General features: G+C 37.4%; 1 protein-coding gene and 1 long non-coding RNA gene across 2 annotated transcripts in view; one reads left to right on the top strand and one right to left on the bottom strand.

Moving 5' to 3' along the window:
* Positions 1-6: 6 nt before the first annotated feature.
* On the top strand, positions 7-15,484 carry tnfrsf11a (tumor necrosis factor receptor superfamily, member 11a, NFKB activator). Its single transcript, XM_024279659.2, has 10 exons — positions 7-2,147; positions 5,380-5,458; positions 5,677-5,808; positions 7,026-7,172; positions 7,248-7,338; positions 8,803-8,879; positions 8,997-9,104; positions 9,335-9,384; positions 9,803-10,661; positions 15,161-15,484. The coding sequence occupies exons 1-10, from the start codon at positions 2,076-2,078 to the stop codon at positions 15,421-15,423; spliced, it is 1,878 nt and encodes a 625-aa protein (XP_024135427.1). The 5' UTR covers positions 7-2,075; the 3' UTR covers positions 15,424-15,484.
* A 152-nt stretch (positions 15,485-15,636) lies between these two features.
* LOC118600268 overlaps positions 15,637-16,090 on the bottom strand; it is a 1,059-nt gene continuing 605 nt past the window's right edge. The window contains exon 2 of the long non-coding RNA XR_004949889.1: positions 15,637-16,072. This is a non-coding gene — a long non-coding RNA (uncharacterized LOC118600268). The remainder of the gene's footprint in view (positions 16,073-16,090) is intronic.

Genomic DNA, 16,090 nt, shown 5'->3' with positions numbered 1-16,090 from the left:
ACACTGAAGTGAGGAGACTGGTACTTGTTATGTATATTTGAAATTGTGTCATGGTATAATAAAAGATGGAGATCAGTTGTGTACTTAAATGCACTTATGGAATTTTTATTGATTACACTTTGGGACATTTTACTGTATGAAATGGGGGCTGATGGGGGGTGTCTGAATATTCCTGTGGCTCAAAATGTCAACAGATGTAGAAAGTCGTAAAACGGGTTATTTCATGGACAAACACTGAAACTGTTCCTTAAAAGCAGCCTGTTATAGTGATAGTAGTGCAACAAAACAAAGTCCACATGACGGGACATTCCCAGCAGGTGACAGGCATTAAAAAAAGGTTAAACTCTCAGATTATTTTTGGACTTTTCTTAAAAATATATCGACTTAAAAGCTAAACATTTTTCTAGTTCATGATCCCCACAAACATTTGACTTTTTTCAGTGTTTACTTAATAGTTGAACAATAGTCTGGTTAACTAAGTCGGCTATAAAGGCTTAAATTTGCATTTTGAGGTTAATGTTTGACCCTCATCACTGATAAGTGGCCAGGTGGGCAAACATTTAAAACCTGTGGCGGGAAATATGGAGGTGTGTATAGATATGTATTAGTTGATAAATGAGTGATCTGTCTGGTGCCACAGAAGACAAAAATATTGTTTTTGCACCAATCATTCACAAAAAGTGAGCACAGATTTGACCATAAAAATTCTTTTATTTTCTGTTGTGTGTGACTGTTAGCATGAACCCTATTCTGCCAAATGTTTTTATTGTTTATGGGAAGTCGGGCTTAAAGCTGCAGCTTTTGTTCTGTGGATCCAGCATGTTTTCAATTAATCCGAACCCCTTTGTTGTGTGCATCTTAATTTATGTGCGTCTTGTGGAAGGAGCGCACGCCATGTGCTAAGCAACACAACCTACACACCACATTTCCAGTGTTGTATGTCGGTGCTCAGGTCATCTTTGGTTTAATACTCATTAACTCACTTTTTTTTTTACAGTGAGGGGGCTTTTTAAGCTGTTTTTCATGAAGATCTGTTTAAACTGGAGACTCTCAAAGTCCACAGTTTAATGTTCCTGTCAGAGTGTTAATGTTCCAGACTGTTTTCTGTACGTTTTAATTGGATTGGCAAGAATGAAACCTCAGCAGAACTCTCATTATACAAACCCACTTCACACAGTGTTTTTACAAGGAAAGGCAGAAAGGGAAGAAGGTAGAATCAACATCTAAACTCTTTCTTTGTCTCCAAAACAGAAAGATTTCACAATTCCTTGTCATTCTTTTGTCCCTCTTCCAAGTATCTAAGCTCCAGGACGTAGCAATTTAGGATTTGCATAACCGTCACCTTAAAGAGAGCACGATTCCCACTCTCCCTGACCTTCCTTGTGTACTTGCCAGCGTGGGTTGGGTTATGCAAATCCACAGAGAAGCGGAAGCAGTGCTGCTTTTTCCACACTTCAAAGGCAGCCCTAACATTTCCTGGACTGCTTTTTACATAGCTGACTTTTGGGACAGCCTGGAGATGGTCATGCTGGATTAAAAAGCCCACGCTCCAGGAAATGTCCACCCTGTTCCTGATAAATGCGGGAAATGAGCTCCATAAAGAAGGGCCACATGTTTTGTGGTTAACATCTATGATGTGAGATCCTCACTGAACTTATTTGACCTTTGACATGACATTAAATCTTCACATTCTTAGAGGGAAATTGTGTTTTTCTGTGTGCGTAAAAATGAACCAAAGATATAAATGGGTGCGGCGCGTAAAAAACATGTTTTTGCATATCTAATTAGGTAGGAGGAGCTTTTCCCCTCCCTTTTCCCTTCTCCGTGAGACACTTCTTACATGCTGGTGCATGCGCCTCCTCACACCAGTGGATGAGCGCCGGAGGAGCAGCCTAAATGAAGCCACAGGAACTCCGCGTGAGATGCGGCGCAGCTCGACCCCCTTTTACGCACGACATGAGATGTGACTTGCTTCGACTGTGTCTGAAGAAGGCTGCAGGAAACTGATCCCGGAGTGTTCCCCTGTCAAACAGAGAGAAAACAAGTTTGCCTCAGACGTTCATAACTCAGCAAAGATGGGGAAGAACTTGCCTGCGCGATGGAGACTTCCAGCGTTGATCGCGTGGCTCATCCTCCTTTGCGCACAGGTAAAATAACGTTCTGTTATAGACACGTTTATTACTGTATTGTTACAATATGAAGACATTTGTGCTGTTTTGATTGTTTATGCAAAGTGCTGCGATTCATGGCTTATTTGCAAGAATTTGCATGACACAGTCAAGCCCCACTGACTGAAACTATCAATCTCTGGCTTTTCTTAAATCCATATTTGATTACCTATGTTCTAAACACTAACATTTCTGCAACATGAACTGAATAGAAGGCAAAAGTACACAGCTCTGATCTGTCATTCCATTTGTGAAGGCCAAGCAGCTAACGCCATCCAGGTGGAGGGGTTTACAAGATGTGGTTGTGGTGGTGGGACTGCTGGGCACCACTGATGTTACTGTAAACCAGCATTGTTCCGACTGTGACTGGAACTGATGCTCCTCTTTTTTTCCCTCTGCCTCCACTCTGCCAAGTTGTGTTGAAACAGTATTGAAGTGGCACTGGATTTTGAACCTGCAGGGATGTCTGGAAAATTGATGGAACAGGCAGCAAAAAAAAGAGGTTTTTACAGGCTGTGAAGTGAGCAAACACTGACTTGATGTCTGGAAAAATAGTCAGATTGTGGAAGGAAAAAAGTTCATTTATTTTAGGTGACTTTACAAACCTTTGGCTCTGGCTTGTTCTCACCACGGTCTTGCCATTACTGACTCACAGTATCCCCTTAAGAAATTTCCCCCTCTGTTTTCATGGTTTTCAACCACTTCTTCATATTCGCTCCAAATTCATTCCTAACTGTCTGCAAGACATTGAGCAATGGTCCACAGAATTGCTTCAAGATGTCCCGAGTTTAAGAGACAGTACAATAAATCACGAACAATCAGAGCTGTAGAACGCGTATCCATTGGTGTTTCTGTTGGCCACCTTTCCTATTGATTGGTACTTTCTTCTAAACACATAATACTACCTCCTCTCTGTCAGGTTTAATTGATTTCCAGTCCACTCTTTTATTTTGGAAGTAGAAGGTGTTAAGCCAGAGTGTTGACTCACCTTTGCAGATCCCAACCTGATTTATCTGCAGGCTAAATCAAGTGAGAAATGTTGCAACTTTACTGTAACTTTATTGTTTTGCCCCCAAAAATGGAAGGTAACTCATAATCTAAACATAGATAAGTTGGACACACCTTGTTTTAAGGTAAATTACAGCAGAGAAAATATATATTTTTTGGTCTTTTAATCAGATTGTGCTTTTTTCTAAAGAGGAAACACCATTTTTTAGGGTCCAGAAAATAATCCAGGTGCAAACATCATACAGCGTTTCAGTTGTTGCGCAACACACTTTTTAGTGCACCTTATCAGTCATCAGTTAACCCCCCCATGTCTAAAGTCACACCGTTCCTCTCCTGGCGCGGTGCCTCCAGCTCCTGCGGCCGTTATGCAAATTCTGGAAGCAAATGGAATGCACTCCGTGTCCCGGTCGGCTTCGATGGGATCATCAAGGTGGAGGAGGCTTGTAAACATTAAACAAAACAGTCGGGAAAACATGATGGAAAGGCGGTTGTTGTTGAAAGTGGGGCTTTCGGTGTCTCTGTGCCTTTTCCTCCTCTGATATTCCATTCATCCAGCCTACTGTTTCGTCTCCTAACCATCAGCTTCATTTTCAAAGTTAGCTATGGGATTACATTTTATGTCTTAAACATAATTTGAATTTTTTCTAGATTATTTAGAAGTTGTGTGTTACTTGAATCTCTGGAAGCCTGCTTAGCTGTTACTTATACCCACAGAGTATCACTATCCTAGTTGAACTGTAAAACAAAGGCTGGCTGATATTTGACTTTTTTGGCGGTTAATTGCACGCCACTTACTCTTTTGTTGCCCGAGGCTGTATTGACTCACCAAAGAAGTGAAATAAGTTGAAGACGTGAAAGCAAGAATGCTCAACAAAATGTGTTAGAAATACTACATTTTGGTTGAATACAAAGGTTTTTTCAGTAAAGTGAACTTCTTGAAGTACTTTTTGTTTTTTGTCAGTCTAGAGTCTTTTATTTTGAAAGGTTCTTCATTCTATTGAATCCTACCCCATAAAGTATGCAAACACTGAATTTTATGTAAGTTAAAAGAACCTTGTTTCAAGAAAAAATGACTTTTTTTCTATCTTGCAAGAAAAATAATCTCATGAAGAAGTTTTTTAATGGTAAAATAATCTTATTTTGAGAAAACATGACAAATATTTCTGAATTCTTGGTATTTTCTTACCTCATTGGCAGATTCTTTTTTGTTTATTTAAAGAAAATCTGGAAAGTCATTTTTAATTTATCTAAAGGTCATGTTTTTGCAGTATATTGAATGACATCAAATAAAAAACATGTTTTTTTGTCTAGACTTTATATAAAACAAGACTTGTGGTTGACTCCCAAGAGAACAGGAATAAATCCCAGATATACAAATGCAAATGTGTTATTTTTTACTTTGTATCAGCACCTTTTTTTTTAATTTTTTTTGCAGTACAATCTCTGGCAGGAATGTTGAGATGAATGCAGACGTTCATGGGAAAATGAAATCAAAAAGGGCTGAATGAGACATAGAAAGAGGCTGGCGTGAGGTCAGAGCAAAGTCAAGGCCTTTAAGTTGTATTTTCCTTCCTTTATAAAAAGACACTGTGGCTTTGGCATCCTCTCTATCAAAACAGAGATTCTCTAATTCAGCCGTGTGGCGAGAAGGAAACACGCCCCAAATCTGAGGCGACTGTGTTTACATCTGCGCCGAGTTGTTGAATGATGACACCAGATCGAGCCTCGTGACGAGTTGAAGGCACACCGGCGGTGTCTCTGAAAGCTAGAATGCGATTGTTTTCGGTTGGATGTTTGGTCTTCTTGTGTGACTGTGTGAGTGCGGTGTGCTGCTTTGGTCAGGTGCTTCTCAGAGTGTGGAAACAAGCTCCTGTTGGAAATGTTTCAGCCGTTCTCTTCCTCTCATTACTCATGATCATCCCGTTTCACGTGCTTACTGTAAAGCTGAATGGAATAGACAGATTGTCATGGTGAAAAATGTTGATTTTGAAAAACTAAATCCAAAAACAGAATTTAAACGTTCTATTAACTTAAAATGAATTATTAGCTGAGACTGGTCTATTGTCTTTGAAGGGAAATTCTTATATTTTTGTGTTATTATCATAAAAGAAAATAATACTTTAAAGTGAATGTTGAAGCCACTTTCGGTATTGCATGAAAAAGTCAAAATATGACCAAACTTTTTTTTTTTTTTTTTTTTTAGGATGCTCTCGCCAAAACTCTCCAGTGTAAAGAAAATCAGTACCTTAAAGGCTCCAAGTGTTGTGACAAATGTCGACCAGGTAATTACACACACAAAAAAGAAAGATAAACATGTGTACAAGAAAGTAATTCATACCACACATTTAGATGGAGCAGTATTGGGAGATATGTTCATTCAAAAAGACAAAAATTTTAGAGAAAATTTATGTTTCTGCACACAAGGCATTTAAGGCTTCAGTTACATTACATATAGTTTTTAAATAAACATGTCACACTTTGTTAATCATGTTTTTTTTAGGTTATCGTGTGTTCTCTCACTGCACTGAGTCGGATTCTCAGCGGACTGAATGTGTCAAATGCAATCATGGTGAATATCAGCCTGACTGGACTGAAGACATGCACTGCTTTCAGCAGAAGTTCTGTGATCCAGGTCAGTACCGACACCTCCAACAGAATTCTCAACCAAATTTGTAATTTTTAGTTTGCATGCATCTATATGTGTTTATTTTTTTCAGCTTAACAAGAAAACATTTTAAATGCTTTATTGTAATTTTACTACGGTGGCCCTGAAGTGCAAATAACATCATCAAACCACTGAAAAACATATCAAAGATCACAATGACAATTTAAAAAGAAGAGAAACAAAATCTCAGAAAGCCAAATGAAACAAAATAAAAACTGTATTTTTTGGTAAAAAAGTAACAGAAATCCAAAGAAAATGTTCTAAAAATGAAACAAAGCAAGAAACTGGAAATTTAGGTACTATGGGACATCATTAAAATCAGGGATTTCCCTACTTTTCTGGTTTATTTTTATTTATTTATTTTTGTTTTGGGGGAGAACCACTTTTTAATCATTTATTTTTAACAAAATTTTCTTTTTATGTTTTGCTTTGTGGAATTTTGTTTTCATTTTTATTTATTTTGTTTTTTTTAATTGCTGTGATCTCTAATGTTCTTTTTGCATTTAGTGATTTGATTTGGACCTTAGGGCCCCCGTACTTTTCGAATACCTACAACCACGATAACCCCCTTCATCCGTCATTGACACTTTTTAGTGTCTCATTTAGTCACTAAACTGCACAACAATTTTACTGTGGATAATTCCACCAGTTTCAACCCGCACTAGTTGGACATTTTTGACTGTTACCATGGGGGTTAAGCTGCACGTTCCACACCAAAACTCCACTTCCAGAACACAGAACCAGAGCAGCACTGTGTCAAGCGATGGATGCGTGTGCCTTAAACTATGGTATCTATGCTCAGTGTCAAATAAATAAACAAATGAGGTCATCCGGTTTTGAATATAGCTTGAAAATCTGTCGTTTTTTGTTGCATAACAGAAGTAAAAGACTCCGATTTGTGTATAAATTTGCCTGACTTGAGTCACAAGAGTAAATGCAAATGCTGTAGTAGTTCTGATTATTGAGAGAAAACGTATTCTTAATATTGTGACATTTAGAATTTTGTATGGGACTCAGATTTTTATATATTTTGAATTCATTTACAGCTACAAAAAATACTATTATGTTTTTACTTTCAAATAGATGCTAAATTAAGGTAATTTTAGAGCTGAAGTAGTTTGATGCATATTTCATCAAAAGGTGTTAATGATCTAGATTTAAATTTATCACCCATTCACTTTCAGGTAAGGGTTTTATGGTGAATAAAGAGAACCCTGAAGCTGAGGAACCATGCCGCTGCAGGCCCAACTTACAGTGTTACCACATCAATTGTGAGTTCTGCGAAAAATTACCCACCTGTGACCCCGGTTCTGGCCTGGAAGATGACCCCGGTGAGATTTTTTTTAACAAGGAGCACAAAGAGATTTCATTCAGACATAAATGACAACCTGTCCGCTTCCCTCCAGGCTCAACAAACGGGAGAAAGATCTGCGCTCCCTGCAGAGCCGGCTTTTTCTCTGCTGATCGTAATTCGGAGCAATGCAAGGAGTGGACCGAGTGAGTGCACGCAGAAACATGCACAGAGACATTTTTAGCTAAAACTGCTTCAATATGTTGTGGAGGGAAAATGCATCAGCCTGAATGAGTAAGATGTTCACCACTTCCCCTGGAATCCTGGCTGGACCACTGCCGGCCGCATCGGTAATGGAGATGACGATGGACTGAGAGGGAGGGACATAGAGATGGAACTTTTTTCCTTCCCTCGTTCTTTTAATACTGTCGACATTGACATGAAATGAACAAAGTTTAGGATTTTATAATAATTGTGTGAATGCATTCTTTAAATTGCACTTTTGAAACTTGCAACTGCAATATTGGTATCAGAACATTCAGGACATTTGTGCTTGTGTTTTGGTATTTCTACTTTTTATGCATTTTAAAATTTTACACAATTTTTGGATTTTTTTAAAAGAAATTCTTCAAAATCTTTGTGCATTTTCTTCAAATTTTGCAAGTTTGGTATCAAAACGATTAGCTGGTTCAGCACGTTCATGCATGTAATTTTGATATTTATACCCTTTAAAGCATTTTAAAATTTTAGGTAATTTTTGCCATTTTTTTCAAAAAAATCTTTACATTCTTTGTGCATTTTCATTAATTTTTATAAGTTTGGTATCGAAATATTCTGGACATTCAGGAGATTTATGCTTGTACTTTTGGTATTTATAACTTTTTGAGGCCTTTAAATTTTGTTTTCAAAATATTTGTGATTTCTATCTAAAACAAAAATCTTCAAATTGTCCATTTTCTTCAAACTATGCAAGTTTAGGATCAAAACGGTTTGCCGGTGCAGGACATTCATGCTTGTACTTCTGATATTTATACCTTTTAAAGCATTTTAAAATTTTTGGTAATTTTTGAAAAAAAATTTCAAGAAAGTCTTTAAATTCGTTTAGCATTTTCCTTAAATTATGCAAGTTTGTTATCAGACATATTCTGTATGTTATGGAGGTCTATGCTTATACTTTTGGTATTTATGCCTTTTAGGCATTTAAAGATTTTTGCAATTTTTGGGATTTTTTTTCAAGAAATTCTTCAAATTGTGCATTTTCTGCAAATAATGCAAGTTTGGTATCAAAATATTCATACTTGTACTTTTGATTTTCATACCTTTTTATGCATTTTATATTTTTGCACAATTTCTGCAATTTTTCAAAAAATTATTTAAACTCTGTCAAGTTTCTGTAAATTATGCTCGTTTGGTATCAAAACGTAAACGACGTTTGACATTCATGCTGGTATTCATACCTTTTATGCATTTTAAATTTTTTCAAGAAATTCATCAAATTCTTTGTGCAATTTAAAATCTATGCAATGTCACAATGTTCAATACATTATTCAGCAATTAAAATAAATTGCCTCAGCATCTTCAGCGACCACATTCACCAAAATCATTCACACTAGTATTATTGCAGGTAATGTACGTTTTCTAATCCAAGTTGCAATCCTCTTGTTTTGCAGTTGTAAGGCAGATGGAAGGAGTGAGACGGAGCCGGGCAGCAGCCGGACCGACGCGGTGTGTGGACCTCCTGACCCCCGTAAGACATATGGACACACTGAAAGAAGCAAAAGCAAATTTGCATCTTTAAGGAGATTTTTCTCATAAACAGTCGATTCAAACTAGAAAAGAAAGCTTTGAATTATCTTTCTTGCAGGTCCAACACCCCCTTGGGTTTTAGTTTCTGTGCTGTCAGTCCTAATTGTTCTGTGTCTCCTCCTTCTGCGACTCTTCTGCTACAAGGACAAACTGAAGTTGCTCTCCAGTAAGTTTTTGCTTTGCTGAGTTCATCCTAACATCCTAACTTAAAAAGCCAAATATTTCCCGAAAACATTTAAAATCTATAACTTAAAAGATGATACAAATGACACCAACCTCTGCCTATTGTATTCTAAACATTGGCTCAAACTTTCTGCATGTTCATGCATTGTTTCCTGTGTTTTAATTGCCATTAAGTTGGGATATTAATTTTTTTTTTCATTTCTTTTGTTGCAGTTAATCTGCGATCTTGCGTCCAGAATCTGAAGAGGACCAGGATTCAACAGGTGATGTAAAGTTTCAGTTATAAATTAATGGCCACGTGGAAAATTATGGCTAAAGCAAGTACAAACCTTACATATAATCTGCAGCACATGATAAAAGCAAGATATATAAGATTTGTGTTATTGTTTCCTTATTTTTTTCACATCCAAAATATGCAGTTTTTTAACCTTTTAGGACCTGGCGACTTCACAAGTTGAGTTATATTTCCACAGAAGTTAATTGTGCTTAATTAGGGCTCGATAAAAGATAAATAAAAAAAATGCACATCAAACAAAAGCTCATATCTTAGGAGGTTAAATGAAAAATTTACAATAAACAAAATAAAAATAGATAAAAAATAGAATAAAATTGAATGTGTTGGGCTTTTTTAATCGTCACCATTCAGTGGTTTTACGGTGCTTCTTGTTTCTGTGCCTGCAGGAGACTTTGGCCCCTCTTTACCACAGTGCACCAGCAGGTGGAGGAATTCCCGGAGATCCCAGATGTTCCCCTTGTCAAGAGACAAAACTGGTCTGTCAAGCTCCCCACAGCCCTGAAGATGAGCCCTTCTGCACCCTCCCGTCCTCCTCCCTCAGCGCCAACACCTGCCTGTTATCGCCAGAAGAATCGGCAGAAAAAGGGGGATTGGAGGAAAAGACTGCTGCAGAGACTCAGAGCCAAGGATCCGGAGAACCAGAGGAGGTGTCAGAAGAAGACTTCACAAGTGTCTCCCCACTTTTGGCTGGTTCCTGTGTGTGTGTTATTCCCGTCTGTGAGCCTCTGGAAGTGGGGGAGAATGAGGACTGTAGCCAGGCTGTGAGTCCTGGAATGACCGGAACCTGCTCGTGCGGCGCTCTGGAAGATGGAAGTGAGGACAGAAGTAAACGGGCTAAAGAAAAGGCCAACGGAGGTCAAGAAAAGACCACAAGTGAGACAAACGGGGTTCCTCTGACCTCCTCTGGGGTTCCACTGTCCAGTCCTGCTGAACGCTGTCTACCAGTGTCCCAGGCTCAGGTGGTGGTGGAGCAGTCCAGTCCAATAAAAACAGAGGAATTATATACACAGACAAGTTTACACTCCACTTCTAAAGGAAATAGCACAACCTCCACTGTGACTTTAACTTCAGCATCTGTTGGAGATCTTTATCTGGAAAAGCCGCAGGATTCCTCAAGTGCAGAGCAAAGCCTGGGACCTTCGTGGGGGAACAGTAGGGAGAAAAAGTTTCCTCTGGGAGACTCAGAACTGGACTGCTCACCAGAGAGTCTCCACAGTCAGCTGGCAGAACCAACTCCTACCTCAGGCAAGTGAAACTTAAGGTGGAAATGGAACAGTTCTCAGCCACTGGAGTCCATTTGTCTCTACTAAATGTGGCTGGTTGTTTCATGAATGAAAGGACATGAAGAAAAAAGGTGTAAGAAACATGGATAAGTCTAAATCAATTAATTTTTTAAAAAGTAAAAAAATTGTGTGTAGAAATTGCAAAGAAGCAAACCACTGGAAATGACCTTATTTTTCATTTTATTTCGTATAACTCATGAGTATATTGTAACATCTTGAATGCACTTTAGGGTGTTCTTGACCTCTTTTCTAGCACCCCTTTCTCTGCAAACATTTAACCCCATAACACCAGAGCTCCAGTATTTAAGTCCTTTTATCTTATAAATCTGCTGGAATTACGTTGATCAAGCTAACGGTTAAAAAGTTACAGTATCTTAACAATTTTGCATTTAACCATCACCAACGATGCCTCAGGTGTTAAAGTGTTAAAATATATCTGGCCAAAAAGCATCTATTTATAAAGGTTTTGCTTAATTTTCCCATTCTTATTTTGTAAATGGTAAATTCAGAATGTTATATAGTCACCCTTAAAGAAAATGACACATGGTGTACTGTGAAAGCTCAAGACTCATCCAAATCAACGTTGCCTTACTTGAAATTATAGAATTACTAAAAACATTGTTTCTAAGGAGAAAAATTTGCATCCCCTTCCAAAAAAGATGTTTTAAATTTTTTGTGGATGGTAGCTTAAAGCATAATTTCCGGGACGAGCCGCTTTTCTTCTTCAGCATTTTCTGGAATTACGTTGATTGTGTTAACGGTTGAAAAGTTACAGTGTCTTTACGATTTTGTGTTTAACCGTCACCGACGACGCCTCAGGTGTTAAAGGGTTAAGAGATTTCTAACTAAAAAGCATAATTTAAAAAAGTTTTGCTTAAATTCCCACCCTTATTTTGTAAATGGTAAATTTTCCATGAATTCAGAGTGTTATATAGTCATCCAAAAATAAGCTTACACATGGTGTTCTGTGATAGCTCAAGACTCCTCCTAATCAACGCTGCATTACTTGAAATTATAGAATTACTAAAAACATTGTTTCTAAGGAGAAAAAATGTGCATCCCCTTCCATGTGTCATCCTTAAAGAAGATGACACATGGTGTACTGTGATAGCTCAAGACTCCTCATAATCAATGCTGCATTACTTGAAATTATAGCATTAGTAAAAACATTGTTTCTAAAGAGAAAAATGTGCATCTCCTTCTAAAAAAAGACGTTTTAAATTTTTGTGGACGGTAACTTAAAGTATAATTTCCGTCACGAGACACTGTTTTCCTTCAGTATCTGCTGGAATTATCGTGTTGACTGTTGAAAAGTTACAGTATGCTGAAGATTTTGTGTTTAAGCATCCCCGGCCTCACGTGTTAAAGGGTTAAGAGAAATCTAACCAAAAAGCATAATTTATCAACATTTTGCTTAAATTTGCCAATCTTATTTTGTAAGTGGTAAATTTTCCATGAATTCAGTGTTATATAGTTATCCTCAAAGAAGCTGACACATGGTGTACTGTGATAGCTTAAGACTCCTCCTAATCAACGCTGCATTACTTGAAATTATAGAATTATTAAAAACATTTTCTAAGAATAAAAATGTTTGATCGTGTTAACGGTTGAAAAGTTGCAGTATGTTAAAGATTTAGGTTTTAGAGGGTCAGTGGCGGCGCCTCAGGTGTTAAAGGGTTAAACTTGACCGTACTATGCTTTCTGGACTCAGTGACTCAACAGAGTAGCTTTTCTCTCTGCAGGTTTGTGTGTTTGTGTAGGTGGTTACCACTGCGCTGCCACAAGCTCATACACATGCGTGATTCGATACACTTCTCTTTCCGCAGCATAGGCGGGGCTAACCTCCAAGAAAAACACAGCACTGGTTTCAATGGAAAGTTGAAGCTGTCACACAGTTGAACCTGCATTGTTCTCGCAGAGTTCTCCGCGTCCTGCCAAAGAATAATAACCTGCGGGAAACATATTTATAAACTCGCGTCCAAGCGCTGAGCGGTGATGGTTAGTTGTAAGAGCAGTAACCGTGCGATAGGGTTAGTTCAAACTAGATGAAGCCAACTCATAACAGGAGATTGCTTTCAGCCAAACAGCAAGAGGTCTTCGTGATTTTCTCCAAGAAACATGTTTTCTTAAAAGTCGAATTCTGGGGGACCACACAGGGAGCGGGAAAAAAGATACGCGTGTGTGTGTTTGATACATTAGTGGACCACACTCAAACGATAGTCACTGTGTGCGCCTGCATCAGGCCTTACACAGGACAAACCTCTTGTTTACCCAGAGTTCCACAGGGCAGAGTGACCACAGCCTTAAGTGAAGCAAGATGTGCAGAACTTGAGTAATACTTTTATATGGCCCGCTCACAAACAAACACACACACACACACCGTCTTTTGAAGGGCTTTTTTTACTCTCACTGATTACTGGGTATTTACCTTCACTTGGTTTCTTCAAAAAATTTCCCATCATGCAATTATAACATCAGATTGAGAGCGCTTCTCGCACGTGTAAGTAAGAAAATCTCACCTGCCCACTTTCTACTCTTTATAGCCTACAGTCACAAACATAAACTGTGCATCCAAATCAGTTTTTTATTGTTTCTGCACAGAATTATGTTGTTGTTTTTAGAAAAAGAAGTGTGCTCATATCAAAAATCCTCACAGATATTGAGGGTCCAAAAAAAAAGTGGAGTTACCAAAGAATAAACAGAAGAACTCGAGCAGATTCCTCTGAGCTTTGTTTTCAAAGTTGAGGTAAAATGACATTTTTTTTTTTTTTTTTTTGTTGGACATCTTTGACTTGTATTCCGGGAAAGCCTCTGGGAACACAAAGAAACTCTCTCTGAGAGTGTGATGGTGTTTGCCAGTGTTTTTTAGAGATTTGTGTGCAGAAGTGTCCACTCCAATGTGTTTGCTCACACTCTGTGTGATTTTTATGTGCGTGCGCGCTCGGAGTTTGTGAACAGATGAGATGTTGAGCTGTGAGTCACACAGACTTGGCTTGTTCTGTCGGCTGGAAAGTCAGACAGTAGGCGGGTTAAAATAGGAACCAGAGGCTTAATGAGGGAAAATGGGTAATGCAAAAAATACTAAAAACACAGCTATTCTGGTCATTTATAATGTTAGTGTATTTAATGCAACGATCAATATCATTCACTTTGTAGCTTTATTTTAGTCTAAATTTTTTTAGTATCATTGTAGGTTAAAGGGCTTTTATTTTGGAAAATTTCAAGGACTCTTTGTAAGAAAAAGACAGTTTTATAATAAAGTCAAAAAGAGTTTCAGAATAAGTTTGCATAGTGTTAAACCACACTCCTCTTGTAAATATTTATGGCAAAACTCCCTTTCCAACCATGCACTAACATACCAAATGCAAACCTTTATTTTGACAGTCAGAGTTTTTTAATACTTGAGTGAACTTCCTTTTTTTTTAATATCCAATAATTTCTTTTAAGCATATTTTGAAGCAGTTTTTTTCAATTGAATCAGAAACATTAGGGATAGCTACTTCCATTACTGCAGCATCTTTAACTTTTAGCTTTGCGTCATGCTGTTGCAGAGGCATTGCTTTCTCTCAGAGGTATTGATTATTTCAATTTAGGAAATCTATTCTATAGTAAATGTAGTTCAAAAAAAGACAAATTTGTTTTTTTTTTCTCTACATGTTAAAATTTGTTGAAAGCCTGCCAAGATTCCTTGTTCCTTGTTCCTAGTTTTCCTTGAAAACTATTATTATTATTATTATTATTTCCCATTTTTTAAATTATTATTATTATTAGTTTATTGATTTATATGGTGCTTTAAAATGACCTTGGTCAAACAAGGCGCCATATTTTAAAAGTTCAAAAAACATACAAAAAAAAGCTAAAATGTTAAAACAAATACATATTTTTAAAAAATGTAGATAAATTACAATAAACCATAAAAACACCAGATAAAAAAACAAAGCTAAAACAATAAAATAGTAGAAATACACCAGAATCAATTACCGACTTTGGAAAAAAAAGTGTTTGGGGAATATTTTAGTAGAATAAGAGCAGAAAAGGTGCCAAAATAGACGTCTATCTATAAAATCTTATACTTTTCTCACAAGGACATTGGTTTTTTAGTTTCTCACGGTAAAAAGTGCTGGACGCCCTATTGTGGCTAGCAAGGAATGATAGGGTAGTCTGTGTCGTGTGGCTTTTTAGTGGTCATGCTGCATTGTCATTACACCCACTATCCATTAGTCACCTAAGTTAGGGCGAGTGTTTGTCCTTTTTTCAGTCGTACCATAAAAAGGGGAAAGTATATTTACCTGTGGAAGGGTAATTTGCATAATTATACTTTATATTTCCTTACATAGCAGGTGTTTTCTGCAGCATTTATACTAACCAAATCCTTTAAGAAATTTTGTTTTAAGAAAAAAATGTCTACTTTGATTGTGTTTTTACTCACAAGTTCATCTCTGTGTCATTTTCTCTGTTTAGGTCTGGTGTCTGGAAACAACAATACTACCTTCATCTCCAGCGGTCAGGTGATGAATTTCAGCGGTGATGTCATCGTCGTGTGTGTCAGCCAAACATCTCATGACACTGACAAGGAGAAGGAGGGTGACACCATCGGGAGCCCTGTGCAGGAGGAGTCCAGTCAAACGGCTCAGTTCATCCAAAGCAGGTGTAGATCACAAGGGAACAACATTACCCATAACACCTTGCAAGGACAGACGATGCCAGTGATGCAGGGGAAGTGAAGAAATAAGAGGAGGACACCAACTATCTCTGCAGCTATTAGATAAACTTGCACAACTGAACTTTTGGTGGTAACATCGGCTTCCAGTGATTTAAATATCAAACTAATAAGACAAAGATTCTTCAGTGGAATTCTTCTAAAAGCTGTTTTTCTAAATACGTTGAAATTGACATTTATTTCCAGTGGAAAGCTACACCCTTTTCTTCTTTTTTTACTTTTGAGGGGAACTCCCTTTTGAGACCATTTTTGGGGAATTTTGTTGGAATTTTATGTGGAATTTGGGTTCAGACTGGAAGAGCAAAAACACATTTGTTGCTCAGACTCACTTGTAAAACTACATTTTTTTATTTACTTTTGACTAAAAGCATCAATTTTCTGGATTTGTTCACCTTAATGTTATGTCTGGATAAATTTTAGAGCATTTTCTATGTTTTTTTTAAGGGCTGAAACATAGATTTAAAAGTTGTGTCAAATTCAAATGAATCTTTGCTTGTTTTATATGTGCGAGATTTAACATCCAAAGTACGTCAAGTTTTGATGTGAGGCTTGTTTAACTATTGCATAGACTGTACATAGTTTTTTTTTTTTTTATGAGACCAAAAATGCGTTTTTGGTCAAAAAAATAAAATGCTATGCATTTGATAAGCTACCTTAATACTGGTTTGTTT

Source organism: Oryzias melastigma, linkage group LG20, assembly GCF_002922805.2.
Source record: "Oryzias melastigma strain HK-1 linkage group LG20, ASM292280v2, whole genome shotgun sequence".
Lineage (NCBI taxonomy): Eukaryota > Metazoa > Chordata > Actinopteri > Beloniformes > Adrianichthyidae > Oryzias > Oryzias melastigma.
This window is presented reverse-complemented; position numbering and strand designations above follow the sequence as displayed.

What these genes read in the sequence shown, in the direction of transcription:
- tnfrsf11a (XM_024279659.2), top strand. Translation starts at nt 2,076, where the DNA reads ATGGGGAAGAACTTGCCTGCGCGATGGAGACTTCCAGCGTTGATCGCG. An exon ending in GTGTGGACCTCCTGACCCCC is followed by an intron (nt 8,880 to 8,996) that starts GTAAGACATATG and finishes TCTTTCTTGCAG; the next exon opens with GTCCAACACCCCCTTGGGTT. An exon ending in AGAGGACCAGGATTCAACAG is followed by an intron (nt 9,385 to 9,802) that starts GTGATGTAAAGT and finishes CTGTGCCTGCAG; the next exon opens with GAGACTTTGGCCCCTCTTTA.